This window comes from Gymnoscopelus braueri, assembly GCF_963280865.1.
Source record: "Gymnoscopelus braueri genome assembly, chromosome: 3".
Taxonomy (NCBI): domain Eukaryota; kingdom Metazoa; phylum Chordata; class Actinopteri; order Myctophiformes; family Myctophidae; genus Gymnoscopelus; species Gymnoscopelus braueri.
In genome coordinates, this window is record NC_137612.1 from 50,373,590 (window position 1) to 50,390,772 (window position 17,183).

General features: G+C 40.4%; 2 protein-coding genes across 4 annotated transcripts; both read right to left on the reverse strand.

Moving 5' to 3' along the window:
• Positions 1-6: 6 nt before the first annotated feature.
• LOC308081665 (uncharacterized protein) lies at positions 7-5,221 on the reverse strand. Of its 2 annotated transcripts, XR_013932887.1 has the most exons (5): positions 4,772-5,221; positions 3,453-3,821; positions 2,805-2,943; positions 2,328-2,628; positions 7-2,270 (listed from the first exon to the last, which is right to left on the reverse strand). XR_013932887.1 is itself a non-coding variant. In XM_080423247.1 (4 exons), exons 1-4 carry the CDS (start codon positions 5,207-5,209, stop codon positions 2,486-2,488), a joined length of 1,089 nt encoding a protein of 362 aa, XP_080279373.1. In that variant the 5' UTR covers positions 5,210-5,221; the 3' UTR covers positions 7-2,485. The 2 variants fall into 2 exon arrangements, 1 of the variants encoding a protein (XP_080279373.1); XM_080423247.1 differs by having other exon boundaries at positions 7-2,628.
• A 1,563-nt stretch (positions 5,222-6,784) lies between these two features.
• Positions 6,785-17,046, reverse strand: LOC308083123 (uncharacterized protein). Of its 2 annotated transcripts, none has more exons than XM_080425275.1 (8): positions 16,705-17,046; positions 14,445-14,673; positions 11,647-11,758; positions 11,010-11,128; positions 10,772-10,925; positions 9,703-9,884; positions 8,668-8,896; positions 6,785-8,395 (listed from the first exon to the last, which is right to left on the reverse strand). In XM_080425275.1, the coding sequence occupies exons 1-8, from the start codon at positions 16,884-16,886 to the stop codon at positions 8,277-8,279; spliced, it is 1,326 nt and encodes a 441-aa protein (XP_080281401.1). In that variant the 5' UTR covers positions 16,887-17,046; the 3' UTR covers positions 6,785-8,276. The 2 variants fall into 2 exon arrangements, with proteins under 2 accessions (XP_080281401.1, XP_080281400.1); XM_080425274.1 differs by having other exon boundaries at positions 11,010-11,155.
• Positions 17,047-17,183: the final 137 nt, after the last annotated feature.

Here is a 17,183-nt window from a genome sequence, read left to right on the forward strand (position 1 = left end):
CATGAAACAATCACAGTGGATCCAGTCTCAATGTTATAGTAAACAAATAATTGGTCTATAGCTCCCAAAGTTGTAATGAAAAACCTTTTTAGCAAGGTTCAGTGGTGCAAAGTAACTTTTAAGGTATTTAACAATTTTAAGGTATTTTTTTTTACTTTACTGGAGTATTTCCAATTCTCAGTACTTTTACTTCTACTCCACTACATCTCAGAGGGAAATGTTATACGTATACTCCACTACAATTATTTGAAAACTTTAGTTACTAGTTACTTTGTAGATTTTGATTATTACAAAACATACATTACCCACTACAGTCCTATATAGGCCTACATTTCGGCCATTTGAAAATAGCCGATCTACAAGCTCACAATGCGTTGCATTGTAGATCTGCTATTTTCAAAAGAATTTAATACATTTTATACATTTGAAAACATGTGAAATGGGACATTCTGCCTAATGAGTACTTTCTACTTTTGGTACTTTAAGTACATTTTGCAACCAATACTTTTGTACTTTCACTCAAGTCAATTTTGAATTCCGGACCTTTACTTGTAACAGAGTATTTCTACATAGAAGTATTGATACTTTTACTTAGTAAAACAATAGTGCTTTTTCCTCCACTGGCAAGGTTAAATATGAAGGAACCGATACATCCTCCAACCTCCACTATCAAAGTTTAGTGATGGAATGCATTGATGTCAATGGGAGTTGGGTGGACGAGCATATTTTCACCGTCGGGTAGAAAACTTGTATGTCCAAAACCATTACCCATTTACACCTGAGGCCGATTCTAAAAACGCCTTCTAAATCCTGTTTTCTGAAAAACTTCAAATATTTATTCAAAAATTACAACAAATGTATGTTGCTATATACAATACATAGCCACAAGAACCCCAAAAGGGGTTCCCGTCCTGAAAGGTATAGTTACAAATAGGGGTTCCTGCCGAAAAGGGGTTTTAATAGTAATGATAATGTGTAAACAAACACAACACATGATTTTACACAACACTGATGATAGTGCTGTCATAGAAGTTTATGAAGCTATCTGTGAAATCTATGAAAAAGTTTAATCTGTAACACAATAGGTAGTGGGGGGTCCCTGCTTCATCTCTGTCTCAGCTAAGGAGTCCTTGGCTTGAAATACAATGTGTTGCAGCAATGTGTTGCAGCAATCCAGGTGGCGAGTCCTCCGAAAGCAGTCAGGTCAGTCTCCTGCTGGAACAGTTAACAGCCACTAGGCCTGTCACAATTTTTACATAACCACTTGATCGCAAATATTTAGTCATTGTTTTGCATATTTATTTGTCTTGTCTGCCATGTGCAATTTATGTTTACAAAGCCTAAAAGGCAAACAAATGTAATTTGTATTTATATATGTTCCAATGTTCAATGCCAAAAACACAATTTAATGTTCAATCAAATGTAGTTGTGTGACAATTGATTGTTAACTAAAATGTCATGATCGTGACAACCTTAGCCACAGGTCGACCCAGGACAACTCTGTTTTGGTAGCACCGCCCTTAAAAGGCATGATGTCAAGAGTGTTGTTTTGAGTGAGCCACGCACTAAATGTACCGTGTGAACGTACTGAGTGTACACAGGTTTTCACCAACAACTTGGCCGCCGTACAGCCCTGGCTCAAGTGGTCTCACACAGGAGGACCTCTGCCTGTCCCGCATGCTGCAAAAGTTTCAAATTAAATAAACGTAGGGGGGGGTGAATTTGGGAAACATGCTTTAAGCTTTGCTGCTGCAACATTCTCTTGGCATCTACTACAAAATGATTAGAAGATTCCCTCATTGGACTTTATCATGTTAATCCTAACCCTAAGTAGTTTTCCTCGTGCCCGGGTACCAGCTGCTACCAGACAGGGGGTCAGTCACCTCAAGCGGAACATTGAAACTGCATTTTGTCTCTCTGCCAGGGGACAAGAGGCAGCTGGCCGGGGTCCAAGGTGGCAGACACCACCTTGGACCTGGAACAGGTAAATCTCTTCCGATATTCATTTGGTCAAGTGACTATAGACAAGTAATCCAAGATCGGCGCTCCTGTGCATATGTGCTCTAACCTGTGGTATATGATGAGGTAATCTCGTTTTTGTCTCAGGGGTAAATTGTGGCTCTTTGCCACTACAAAGGCTCCCCCTTCCATAAACTGAAACGTACCAGAATCCGTTAGGTGCTGTGATGTTTTTGTTTGTTTGTTTCCATTATAACCAGAACCATCCTTGAAAATAAATAGAATTTAAAAGAGAAAACTCAATCTACCAGCTCCCAATGCCACGCATTGGGAGCTGGTAGATCAGCTATTTTCACTAGTACTACCACCTGAGCAAGGCACACGTTAGGTTCTGAGGAGCTTATCTGACACCCAGGAGCTTATCTGAAACCCAGCCGGTAGCGCATGGAAACAAGTCCAGAACCTATGAAATACGTTACGCGGCACGGCATGGTTTGCTTATAGTTCTTGTAGTCGAAAAGAGCCATTAGATGGATTTGTCATTGCTCTGTGTTGGAACTTCTGCATCACTTCCATGTCGGACATGGTCCAGAGTAACACAGAGTTCATGTGATGTGTGCCTCATCTGCATCATGAGGGTGTTCATCTCTGGAATGAGCTTCATCATCTCTGGAATAACACAAAAAATATATACACACACATTTTGTAATAATTGCTTAAATATTTATGTCATTACTGTCATTTCTCAGATCATAAACCAAAATCCACAAGAACAGACAATCAAATGATGTGATTGTATGATGTGATTTAAATATTAAATGAGTGATGTTATTCAATGAACCAACCTTTCAGCTCCCTCAGTTCTTTCTCAGCCAACATTCTACACCTGCGTTCATATTCGAGTTGTGCTTGCAGCTGTTCTATTGTTATTGTGTCTGTTACAGGACTTCCATGGTTTTCTTCATCAAAGCCAATTTCTTCAGTCTGCCAACATAATAAAAACACATGTTAGTAATCCAATGCATTTAAAGCTAAATTAGGTATAGGTAGGTTGAAGGTAGGGTAAGTAATATTTTTTGGTTAAAACAAGGTTTTCGCTCGATATTGTGACTTGCTATAGAGTGTCTGTTCAGTAACAGGTGTCTCCCCGTCTCTCCAGCTCTTTAATAAACAGAAAATACATTTTCAGGTGGGTTTACAATTTCCAATCAGGAGAGAGAGAGAGTGCACATTTATCCGTTTCAATTTTATAGTGTTCCATTGCAATTTTGTCTGCTATTTATTTGTGTTATCACATCCAATTTCACGTGACCTGTACCATGTATGAGTTCACTCTCCTGATTGGATACAATTGTTATCCTGACCTGACAATGGGTTTTCTGTTTACTAAATAGCTGGAGAGACGGGGAGACCCCTGTTACTGATACTTACAGCAATGATTACTATCACAATATAGAGCCATTTAACACTTATTTTAACAATGAATAAATCACCTCCGGATTTGGAAAAGGTGAGTAGGTTGAGTCTTCTTTAACAGGATCACCTCCAAAGTCCTCTGTTTTTAGGTGAATCCCGATCATCTCGGCTGGTGGCTGTATTGTTGGTGACACAGTCTGAACCCATATAGAATGTTTATCTCCTCTGAACCCATCTTCAGCAGGATCACCTCCCAAGTCCCATGTCTGAATCATGTTGCCCTGTGTCTCTGTCTGGATCATCTTGTCTCGCGTCTCTGTCCTGGTCATCTTGTCTCGTGTCTTTGTCTTGGACATCTTGGCAGGTGGACCACCGGCCAATAGGTCTACAGCCGCCAATGGTGGCTGTATTGCTGGTGACACAGTCTGCCTCTTTCGTTTAATAGCCTGGAAACGGGCACAGCATATTCAGAGTAAGATTATGATGGAAAAACTTGCTATTTCGTGTGCGTGTATTACAATAAAATGTAGGAAAACTGTCCCAACGGGATCACACCTGCCAACATTAGACTGTAAAAAAATATTTTCTGCTGGTGGATGTGTGTGTGTGAGTTTGTGGGAGGGGAGGGGGGTTGTAGTTGCAAATGCAAACACTGCACCCACCCACACTAAGGTACATATCAAGTAAAACCAGTTCTAGCATTTCTCTTTATAGGATCACATTCAAGACAATTCAGTCCAAACTCTGTGTGTGTGTGTGTAGAGAGAGAGAGAGAGAGAGACACACACACACACACACACACGTGTATGTATGTATGTATGTATGTATGTATGTATGTATGTATGTATATATATACACATGTTGAGGACCTGCCAATGTGTGTGTAACAGGACATTTGGGCCCCTCGATGTAAAATTGGCTATTATTTCCGAAATGTTAAAAAATAAAATATTTGGAAAATGTTTCTAAGTGTGCATGATTATACCATGCTTAAACATTACACGATTAAGGTCTAATAATTCTACAATTGCTACAAAACCTGTATATCCAGTCCTTTTGGGGAATAAACAAGAAGTTAAAGGATACAATTAAGTCTGATAATGATGTACAGTGCATGTTCACATCATGTATACTTTACCTTACTCAAGACCATTTTTCAAATATTGTATTTAACAATTTGGACAAACTAGCCCATTTTACATCGAGGTACCCACCTATCCTGTATCCATGTGCTGTACATATTGTACAAATAAGGGGATTTAATCAGAAATTACAGGAGAAAGGGTAAACATTCAGGAGTCTCCTGCAAAATTGAGGATTGTTGGCAGGTCTGGACAAGTGGACTGTGGACCCCGTGATATGCTACTGTTAGTACTGTATGGGACAGTTTCCTGACCTTATAATGTTTCACCATAAAACGTTTGTCCTGGCATTCCTCACACAGTCCCAGGTAAATGTTAATGGACCTCAAAGTGACATTATAGAACGACCGACGCAGCTCTTTGTTCGTCACGTCACGACCCCCGTGTCCCGTCTTGATGTGGGCTTCGTGGATCTCGTCGAACAAATCTTCTTGGGCCACGAGCAGAGTGTCCAGACCCCTCCTGGCGATCTTCTGCACACCATCAACATCCACCAGATGGTACTTGTACAGCAGCCTGTATTCTTTCGGGCTTCGGGGTTTCTCTCCTTCATTATGCAGTCTCTGGAGTGTTGCCGACATCCCACTGTAGATCTCACGGCTGAGCAGCACTGTGGTCTCGGCAGTTTGGCCGACAGCATCGGCAAGAGCGTCTATTTTCTCATTAAACAGCTCTCTCATCTCCCAGGCCATGTTTTTATTTTATTTTTTTTACCCCGGAAGAAGGGGGAGGGTACTCGGGGGAGAGCCAACCACGTGGTCAAACGCAGAGCTTGGAGCTTCCGCCGTGTGGAAAAGCCTGGTGACGCGAGGTTACCTTGGTCCATGGAGCCAAGAAAGACGGTCCGTCATGGATGAACTTCAACATAGTGTTTGCACTTTCTCCCTTTTTGATCCACACATCTACATAAACGTTCAGATTTCAAATATAAAATGTTTACCCCATGGCCACCGATGTTACTATAATGTACGGGCCCTCAGAAGTACCCGTATCTTCCGTATGGTTCAATTAAAAGCATTTGAATCCGATCGGTGGCCATTTCTCCGCATTTTCCCTGTATGCTTTCGACTACGTGGTCCTATCGGTTGAGAGGTGTATTGCACTCTGATACATTATATTCTCTATGAGAAAATGGCCATCGATCGGATTCAAATGCTTTGTATTGAACAATACGGAACATACGGATACTTCCGAGGGCCCATACATAATTGTAACATCCGTGGCCATGGGGTAATCACTTTATACTTTAAATCTGAACGTTTATGTAGATGTACGGACTAAAAAGGGAGAAAGTAAAATCACACACAGACTAGCCTCGGAAACCCATGCCTTACAGACAGACAGACAGTTATACATTCCTATATGGATGTATGTATAACTATTTCAGAAGACAGAAAATGCAATTATTTTTTATAGTTTTGTAAGATTGTCTTGAAATAGTAAACACAGCTGGTTACATTGAAATTGAGACAGAGAGAAAGAGGGAGAGACGTGTATATTGTATATTGTAGGTGGAAAAGGTATTACGTATTTTATCTTGTTTATTATTATTATTATTATTATTATTATAGAGGGTGGATCAGTGGATGACAATGTAACACTGTGACTCTTGTAACAAGTCCTGTTAAAGGGCCCGGCATGATGACACATCTTGATTAACCTGTTCCCTTTATATTTTTGTAGACCTCCCCACCTCCTGTCCATAGCCTACAACACAAAAGACACAGTAGGGCAAGCACAAAAGGCAACAGTAGAGACATAATTTGAAAGGTCTTCCCTCAGAGGAACATAATGTCAGTGTCTTTCTCTTATTGGCATGAATGTAAGTTACAATATTGTAATAGAACTCTCTGTCTGTCTGTCTCTTTCTTTCGTTCTGTCTCTTTCAAATGGAACCAAATGGATCCTCACAGGTCCATTTGGTTGCACTCGTACACTCAGAATAATTACACAACCACAAGGGGCCATTTGGAAGTGGAACCCCTCAAAGCACCACAAGGGTCCCTGGACCTCACTTCCGACCCACTGGTGTGGCAGTAGTAATCCTTTCAGAGAGCCAACATGCACAATATCAGCACCCTATTTGACCAAAATGGAACGTAATCTAATTAGCGTCATTGTGAAGGAAGTAAGAGGGCCCGATTTCTTTACAATATGGCTGGACAATATGGCTGCTGTGCATAGAGCCTATTTGTGTACCCACTGATGCTCACCTGGGTATTTTGAGAATATTTTACTCATAATTGGGGAACAAAATAAAACAGAAACACAGCAGAACAGTTTATTGGTTCTTAAGGCAACAACACAGCAAACAAACAGTAGTTTTGACAGCCTGACAGATATTGTAGATGCATAAGTTCATCTTACTACATAATTTGGAACAACACAAAGGCTTTAAAAAGGCGCAGTAAGTGATTTTCTTTGGTTAAAACACATTAATATACATTGCTATAGAGTGTTTGTTCAGTAACAGGGGTCTCCCCGTCTCTCCAGTTCTCTAGTAAACCGAAAATACATTTTCAGGCCAGGATATCAATTTTATCCAATCAGGAGAAGTGATGACACTAAGAAATGAGCAGACAAAATTGGAACTGGAACACTTTAAAATTCTTCTTCTTTCGCGTATCATCGTCAAATGCCCTTGTCTCTGGTCCCACTTGGAAGAGGCCGGCCTCTGAAGGTGGTCTGTACATGGGACCCGTGGTGATTACGTGTTCTGCAGTATGCTCAGGCTCGCCACATTCGACCGACTCCAGTACGCAGGCGTTTCAGCAGAGTCCATCATGTGGACTCCTACACCTGGTGTTGGGGCACAGTATTCGGCTGCAGAGAAGACGAGGGCCTTGCGTGGAAGTTAAAATTGAAGCTGATAAATGGGTACTTTCTCCTGATTGGCTGAAATTGGCAACCCACCAGAACATTTATTTTCTATTTACTTAAGAGCTGGAGAGACAGGGAGACCCCTGTTACTGAACAAACATTCTCTACTATAGCAATGATTACTATCACAATATAGAGCTTTACCCTTTTCAATGTTTTTTTGTTTTAACCAAACAATATCACGTACCCTACCTTCACAGGGATATTTGACTTTCAAACATGTTTGGGGTCATATTTAACGTTCTTTCTTTTTTTATTTATTAATGCTTTTCAATTATTTTCATAAATTTTTTATGATTTATTTGGAAAAAAAATGTTTAAAAAAATGAAAAAATGTATTGAAAAAACACAGAACCCTCACACATTGTATGAAAGTGGAATATCCAGTACAGATTTATTTTAAGTACAGTAGCACTTAGTGTGTGAACAAACAAGTGGCTGTGAATTACAGGTTATATGTTACATCAATTTGAATGGATATTATATTTTCTACTGCCCAATCATTAGTTATAGACTTAAATATTATCAAGAATCAAATTACTTAATTATTTTTTCAATACCATGACTTCAGCGTCCTAACCCAGCAAATCTACTTTTTCATCAATTGAAGCAAACATGTTGAGGACAACACTTAAACACGCAATAAGACAAAAGTTAAAGCTGTAAAAGATACAAAGAATCATCTTTTTTTACCGAGTAAATTCACATTCCAATATCAAATGTACAAAATAATTCATATAAAAACACAGGTTACCAAGCATACAGTAGCTACCTGCCATATACAATACTGGCACAAAAAAAATAACCAGCAGATGGTACCAATTACAGTATATACAATCACTGAATCAATGGAATGTAAATCTTCAGGAAGGCTTTTGGTCAAACATCTGTTTGCTTTACCTGTCGTTTCTTTAATAATTTATCCTCATTACTCAGTTTTGTCCGGATTGCAAGTTTGATTTGGCTGATATCCACACCAAACTTCATCGCCACATGATCTGGGGGGAGGATGAAGGAGCACAGTCAAAAGATTAATCATGGTTTTTCCATTTTCAAATACATAACAGAATTGCCAGACACTGAGAGGAATTGAGTAAATACAGTACACTTCAGTCATAAAATGACCCCCCCTTCTAGTCTTTATGCCCCGCTTTCTTAGACCTTTTTACAATGGTGTGATGGTTTTTATGCAAATATTTATTGTAGCATTTTGAGATTTGTCCAAAAGTCAAGTGCATTATCAATTGATTGTTGTTATAATTATTATTACCTATAATACTTTTCATGGTGTCAGGTGGGAGTTGAGCCTTGTGGGAATCTTCCGGTGTGACATTGCTCCGACCGCCTAGAGAATGGGTGGCCAGGATTTCTCTTTCAAACAGTATCATCAGCAGCGCCGAAACATACTTTTTGTACTCTGTGATCTGTGAGATTCGCTCATAGAGAATCCGTGGGACTCTGAGACCCTCTGCGAGATACAGATAGTTCTCATCATCATCCTGGGAATGAAAAGACAAACATTTACGTTTCATTAAGGCAAATATGTATCGAAAATGCCCTTCAAAGCCATTACAAATGTAATGCATATACATTTGAAATAGTCTGGCTAAATGTTGTTGCTTACAGGTGGAAACCCGTAAGCAACGAAGTCCAAAACCGTTCCTTTTTTATTATTATTTTAAAAACATTTTAAAATAGTGTAAATAGCCAATCTACAAGCTCACAGCGCATCTTGCGGCACGCTGTGAACTTGCAGATTGGCTATTTTCAGATTGGCCACTTTGGAGATATGAGGTTTCTGCCCGACAGTGACAATATGAAATTCCCTTTTCAGTGGTTTAGTACTGGGTGAAATCTAGGATCATATCATTCCCATCTCCTGAACATTTTTCAAACAGGTCTGATCTGATCTGAGAACAGTCAGCCTCTCGGTGCACCCCATGCGGATGCTATCAATGCATTGAATGGGACATTATCACGTTTTATCAGACCATTGAATGGGCGAAGTAGGCGACCTACTGACCTACCCGTGATTTACAGACCATTCATTGGGTGTTATCAGGACATACTGACCTACCAACGGAGATGACGTAAAAAGTTATGTTTTGGTTTCAGACCATGACGGAGGCACGCAGTCTCAGTATGTCGCCTACTCGCCCATTCAATAGTCTGATAAAACGTGATAATGTCCTATTCAATGCATTGATAGCATTCGAAGCCGGTGCTCAGGTTACATACATTTTGTCATGTGACAAGTAGCCTAGTCCAAGATCAGTTCTGAGAAACACTGCATATGTACACTGACCTCTGATATATGATTCGATAATCTTGTTTCCTGCATTCCGGTCTCATTTTCAGTAATAAATGAGATGGACTCGTCATTGCTCTGTGTTGGAACTTCCGCATCACTTCCATGTCGGACATGGTCCATGGCAACACAAAGTTGATGTGCGGTGTGTCTCATCTGCATCATCAGGGCATTCATCTCTGAAAAAATATGTACAAAAAAAGATAAAGATATACATATATATACCGTATATATACACACACACACACACACACACACACACACACACACACACACACACACACACACACACACACACACACACACACACACACACACACACACACACACACACACACACACACACACACACACACACACACACACACACACACACACACACACACACACACACACACACACACACACACCACGGCAAGTACCCAAATGGCTACTTTGCATAACCAGGTTGTGCAAATGCATCCTCACATACATTTTGGCTACAGTACTGCTGCAGCAATAAGAATGCCTCAGCCACTGTCGAAGAAGAGAACACATTTTCTATGTTTTGAAATAATTTGTTATGAGTTATGACTCAGTCTCAGAATGTGATACATTCAAAACCCATAACAACAATCATTCAAGAATCAAAATCACGTGATAGTTTTGTTCTTGTATAATGTGATTAAATATTGTCGCTGTTGGGTGAAACCTTGTATCTCCATATTTCAACGTTTTAAATTTGAAAGAATATCATAATGGCCTAGTTTGTGGTACAACAGTGACCCCCAAAAGTAGTGAAGAGTTCCAATCTACACGCTCACAACACATCGCAATGCGATGTGTTGGAGACCTGTAGATCGGCTATTTTCTCTATTTTAGAAAACTCTTGAAGGTGACAGTGGGTTTTATAAATATTTAACCAATGAAAAGTATTAACACGAACTTGTGGCAACCGTAAATAATAACTACATTGGATCCAATCGAACACATTTCTTGAAAAATAACCATTTTGGAGATACAGGTTTTACACCCGACAGTGATGATATATTAATAAGTGATATTATTCAATCAATAATCAACCCACCTTTCAGCTCCCTCAGTTCTCTCTCAGCCAACATTCTACATCTGCGTTCATATCGGAGTTCTGCTTGCAGTTTTTCTATTTTCATCAGAAGTCTTATTGTGTCCGTGTCTGTCCTGGGAGTTGTGCAATTGTCTTCAAAGATGATTTCTTCAGTCTGCCCAAGTAATAAAAACACATGTTGGTAATCCAATGCATTTAAGCTGAATACAATACAATAAGAAGAGGTTCAATATTTCACCTCGTGATTTGGAAATGGTGAGTAGGTTGGATCTTCAGGTTCTCTGAACTCATCATCTTCAACAGGTGGATCACCTCCTTCAACGTCCTGTGTTTCTGAGTTAACCGCGATCACCCTGGCTGCAGTGGTGGAAGAAGACTCCACCACTGCAAAAAAATATAAAGTACAGTAAAAATGTGTTAAACCTTTTTATTTAAATAGCAGATCTGCAAGTTGTATGTTGTATCAGCTATCCTTTTCAAATAGCTGAAATATGAAATGTGGTTTCATAATATAATCTAGAAAAGAAAAGCAACTAGTAGTAAAGCTGTCAAATAATTGTAGTAGCATAAGAAGTACAACATTTGCCTGGCATAGAGTAGCGTAAAGTAGCGGTTACAGCCTTTCATTCGGAAGGTCGTGAGTTCAAACCCTACTCGGGGTCGATGTCAGCAAGGGCATGCGGTCACAACAGATCCCTAACGCCAAATCAAATGGTTTCAGATCCGAGCCAAGCCTATTCTAGGAGGCACGTCTGAAGCACGTGTGGAGATTCCCGTGGACGCGGGAATCTCCACACGTGAAAACAAACGAGAGAAGTAAAGTATTGAAAAATAAATATGGACCCATTTAGAATGTTCGTGTTGTCTGAACCCACCTTCAACGGGCTCGCCTCCTGAGTCCTGCAGTGTCTCTCTCTTGATCATCTTGTCTGGTGGCTGTGTTGTCTGTGCCGGCGTCTCCCTCTTTGGTAGCATGGCTTTATTAATCTGGAAAAGGGTTGTTAAATGTTTTACACCAGTGTTTATCAAACAGTGTTGCCATGTCCGCTTATTATAAGCGACTTTAAGCTTAAGTTGCTTGTAAATATTAGTAGTTGCGGGTTGCAATGTAAAGTGTAGTTGCTTATTTGGGCTTGCTTCACAATTTTTTTATAACAATCTTTAAATGGACCGGTTATGGGTCCATTTGGTTCCATGCGTACACTCTCTGAGTTACAGACCTGTATGGGGGAACATTTGGTTCCTAACTATCAATCATTTAGCCCCTGGAACCCCCCCTCCAAGGACCCTTGGGGGATGATCAGACCAGACTTTGAGAACCATGCAGTGACTTTTATACAAAGCACGTTCAGCATGTATGTGTGTGTTATGATGAAGTAAAACCTTACTGCAGACAGTGTGTAGTTGCGGTAAATAGCCTAAAGATAGATCCTGAGCACAAGTATATTTTGTATAGTGCACAGACTATTCCACAGTGAAAATTACATTTTGTACTTATGCTTCTCCAATAAATCTTACTGATATGGCCATAAATGGAGATTTCTATCTGTCAGTCCTTGTCCCTTTTGGGCATACTGTATATGGAGATCTCTGTATCTGTCAGTCGTTGTCCTGTTTATGGCCATATATACTGACTAATTTCTTAGGGCCTGATGCCATGACACGTTGAGATTAGACAACACAGTCCATATTTGGCCGTAGCTGCATTGGGAAGTCCTTATATGGTTATGGCTGATCATGGTGACATGAGCTTGACGATGTGGTTCGGCCGCCTGCCGATCCTCTCAATTTTAATATAGGAAGATGTGTGGAAATGGGCCTTAAATGTACTGTAATTAAGGGGGGGGGGATATATATAGCCCGTAAAGGAAATGTGCATATGAAATTAAATGTAAAAGCAAAAATAAACAAATGTAAAAGAAATGGTGGGCCATGTTGTCTGGGGCCCACTGTTGCGATTACCCGAGCCAGCCACCTACATTGGTCATGTATTTATATGACTATGAGGAGACGATTGAGCTAACGGCTAGCTGGCATTACATCAGGTAGTCCTATAGTGCTTGCCAACGTGTCGTCACCACAGGGGCCGTGGCATAGTAGCTGCAGACATACTGGTGGGGGTCAATGTTAGGTTAACCTGTTTATACCCCACCTCCGCTGGAGGTGCCGGCAACACCCACGAAAAAAAAAAGGGGTGACCGGGCCTTTGCAGTGGCTGCCCCCAGGCTCTGGAATATTCTGCCCTTACATATCAAAGCGGCCCAGTCGCTAGCTACCTTTAAATCTCAACTAAAGACTAATTTCTTCTCCCTGGCCTACAGTGCCATCTGATGTATCCCTGTCTCTCCATTGCCTGGTGCTAATGTTTGTTTTGTTTTTATTTGCACTTAATTTTTGTATGCTACGTCTGTTTACTTTGCATTGTTTGCTCTCTGTTGCGTGTTTTACCTGTACAGCACTTTGTTTGATTCTGTCATGTGAAATGTGCTATATAAATAAACTTTGATTTGATTTTATTTGATTTGAGATGTCTGCGCTACCAAATGACACGTGTTGACGCCCCCTTCAGGTTTATATAAATATATATTGGTACGCACTATAGCCTGCAACAAATGATGTCGCCTCCTTATAATTAATAATCAGTCCGATTATCCATATAGCTGATACAGTCTAAAGTTGTTATGACAGCTTGCCTATTGCGGCTGCATACTCTACAGTATATACTGGAGCCCTGAATTATAGGTGAGGTGAATGGGCTCAGGCTGTCCCCAAACAGGTAATAATTTCATTTGGATGCCTAACTGTCTTTACTTGCAAGAAACTGTGCTGCGTAGTGTTGATTACTTCACCGTTGCATCTCTCTCTCTGTGTGTGTGTGTGTGTGTGTGTGTGTGTGTGTGTGTGTGTGTGTGTGTGTGTGTGTGTGTGTGTGTGTGTGTGTGTCTGTGTGTGTGTGTGTGTCACTTAGAACGCACCAAATAAGTGTTTGCACGCGAATTCTCACCAAACAGAGATGTGCACACACACACAGATACACAGCTGCAGCTGCTCAAGGCACGCAATGTTTCTTGGCATTGCACATTAGACCATAAACTGCCATTGATTTGAAAGTCCGTAAGCGTCCGGCCGTGTTGTTGTGTTGCTGTTAGGGAACAACGTTGTGTCTGTCTGTGTCCAGTGACTGCGGGTACAGTGCTCAGCAGTAAGATCAAATTACTAAGAAGGGGAGGGGCCGTTGGAAGCGTGAGGGAAAAGAACAGATTTACAAGCTAACAACGCGCCGAGTCGCGCCGCGTTGTTAGCTTGTAGATCTGTTCTCCAAAATGGTGACGTATATTGCGTCAGACCACTTCCGGCGCTAGGGCCACCTAGTGGCCAAAACGCTTGAGCAATAATGGAGTTTTACACAAACTGTACATCGTGCAAGTACAGTAACGGTGCGGAAAAGCAGCTCATATTATAGCGAGAATACCGAGCAATATTTGTGCAAAGTGTGGAGTTATTTGGAGCACGCGTCTGCTGCGAGACCCTCCCCAACGCTGGCTCCGAACTGGGTGTCCTCCTTAATTCTGGTAGAAAGATTTGACAAAACAAATGCAGATATTTCCCAGGAGGTCAGGAAATGTGTGAGAGAGAGAGAGGGGGGGGGTCAACATTCGACAACTTTCCTCACCTTTCTTTGGTGGCATTCGTCACACAGTGCCAGGTAGATGTTGATGCTCTCCTGCGTGACGTTGTAGAACGACCGACGCAAGTCCTTCATCATCACGACGCGCCCCCCGTGTCCCATCCTGAGGTGGACTTCATGGATCACGTCGAACAGGTCTTCCTTGACCACGAGCTGAGTGTCCAGCCCTCTCCTGACAATCTTCTTCACGCCATCCACATCGATTAGTTTGTACCTATATATAGATATTGAAATTCTTTATTAACCCATTCAAACCGGGTACGCATCTGTGTGTCATTTTTTGATTTCTTTGGGCTATTCAAAAATAGCAGATATACAAGCTCATAGCGCGCGCGGCACCGAGTGCCGCCCTATGAGCTTGTAGATCTGCTATTTCATATGATATATTTCATATATCATGTGAGCTTGTAGATCGTGAAAGTTTGTGCAAATCTTTGAATATATATTTTTTTAAGCCAACATTTTTAACTCAAATCTTTACTTCTGGGGGATTCTACAAATGTCTTGAAAAAACTTATGTTGCTATAATATCAGTGGTTCTCAAACTTTTTTCATGTCAAGGACCCCCGAAATTATATGTATTTGGCCGCGGACCCCCATCTCAAAATATGTTGTTCCAGGGACCCCCAGAAGCAAAGAGTTGAGTTATGTATTTAAAGATTTGCACAAATTTTCACGATTTCTTTTCTAAAAATAGCAGATCTACAATCTCATAGCGCGGCACTCGGTGCCGTGCTATGAGCTTGTATATCTGCTATTTTTAAATAGCCAAATAAATCTAAAATGACAAAGATGCCTTCCCGGTCTTAAAGGGTTAAGAATAACACCTTGAGACACAGCATAAAGACAGCTGTACAATATACTGTAAACATACAATAAAAAACAATTAGAAATAAACTGAAGAACTAAATATCAACCACACCAAAACACAACACATAAGACAAGACAAGATCAGGGTATTATACTCTAAGCAAGCACAAAAAGATGGATCATTTGTTCAGAGTCAAACATCATTGTCATTTTCAATGTCAGCGTTAGCATACAGCTGATTAAAAGGAATATTTAGTTAGTTATTACAATGGGATACGTTATTATAAGTTATTAATTTGTTCATGGTTTATAAAAGTGTATATAAAAGTGTAATAGTGTAATGGCCATGTACAAGAAATCCTATTATAAGGAGACAGTGCACTTTTGAACTTTTGAATCCCACTTCTGACACCAATGTAACATTTCGCGCACGCCGAGCTAGCTCTCTTGACGTTGCCTGTTACCAGTGGAGGAAAGTAACTAAGTACATATACTCAAGTACTGCACTTAAGTACAATTTTGACTTTAGTGGAGTATTTCCCAATTTCAGTACTTTTACTTCTACTCCACTACAATTATCTGAAACCCTTAGTTACTAGTTCCTTTGTAGATTTCGATTATTATTATTTTTTAAACATACATTAACCACTTCAGACCTATACATACTTTGGCTATTTGAAAATAGCCGATCAACAAGCTCAGCAACGCATTGTGAGCTTGTAGATCTGCTATTTTCAAAGGATTTTATACAAATGATAACTTGTGAAATGGGACATAATGGCATTGTGCATAATGAGTACTTTTACTTTTAGTACTTAAGTATATTTTGATGCCAATACTTTGTACTTTTACTCAACAGGTAGGGTAAGTGATTAGCCCTGAAACATGACTGTCATACAAGCGTCATGTGAACCATGGCTAGGTAAGTGATTTGCAATTATTCAAATAATTGCAAAACAGCTCTATATATTCTGATAGTACTCGTTGCTATAGAGTGTTTGTTCAGTAAAAGGAGTCTCCCATGTCTCTCCAGCTCTTTATTAAACAGAAAATGCATTTTTAGTGCTCTCTCCTGATTGGCTTAAATGTTGTCACCTACCTGAAAATGTCTCTTTACTTAAGAGCTGGAGAGACCCCTGTGACCGAACAAACGCTCTGTAGCAATGCTTACTATCAGAATATAGTACTTTAACCTTTTTTAACAAAACAATAAAAAAAAAAATCCGAAAAATATCACTTACCCTACCTTCAAGTAAATTTCGAATACCGGCACTTTCACTTGCAACAGAGTATTTCTACCTTGTGGTATTGCTACTTTTTAAGTACAAAATGAGCACTTCTTCCTCCCACTGCCTGTTTGTTACCTGCCCTGCCGATCAGCTTGAAGCGCGATCAATATGAAACGTTACAACAACTGAAATAATGGTTAGATCACCTCCTCAGGTAGCTGATATCCTGCTTGGATTGGGGCTTCTCCTCCTCGCTGTCCTGCAGCCGAGCGAGCGACGCCGCGATCACGCTGTAGCTCTCGCGTCCGAGGATCACCGTGTTCACACTCTTGCAGTCGAGAGAAGCCTCCAACTTCTCGTTGAACGCGTCTTTCTTCTCCCGACTCATGTTTTTTAAAAAGATCGAAAACTTCCCAACTATTTCTTTATCGGGGATCCTTCGTTTTGTTGATGCATTTAAAAAGGCGTTTAGTGTTTAAGTTGAGAGTGAAGCGTGTATGTTACTCTCTCAAGGAACCTCACAGCATTCTTCTCCTTCTGGCGGACGAACCGCTCTCGCCGTTGCCAGATTTTGTGAGAGAAACAAGCATGAAAGCTATTTGAAAATAGTAGATCTACAAGCTCATAGATCTGCATTTAGTTTTTTAAATCTTGAAAAAATGGGCAAAATGCGGAATATTTTTTA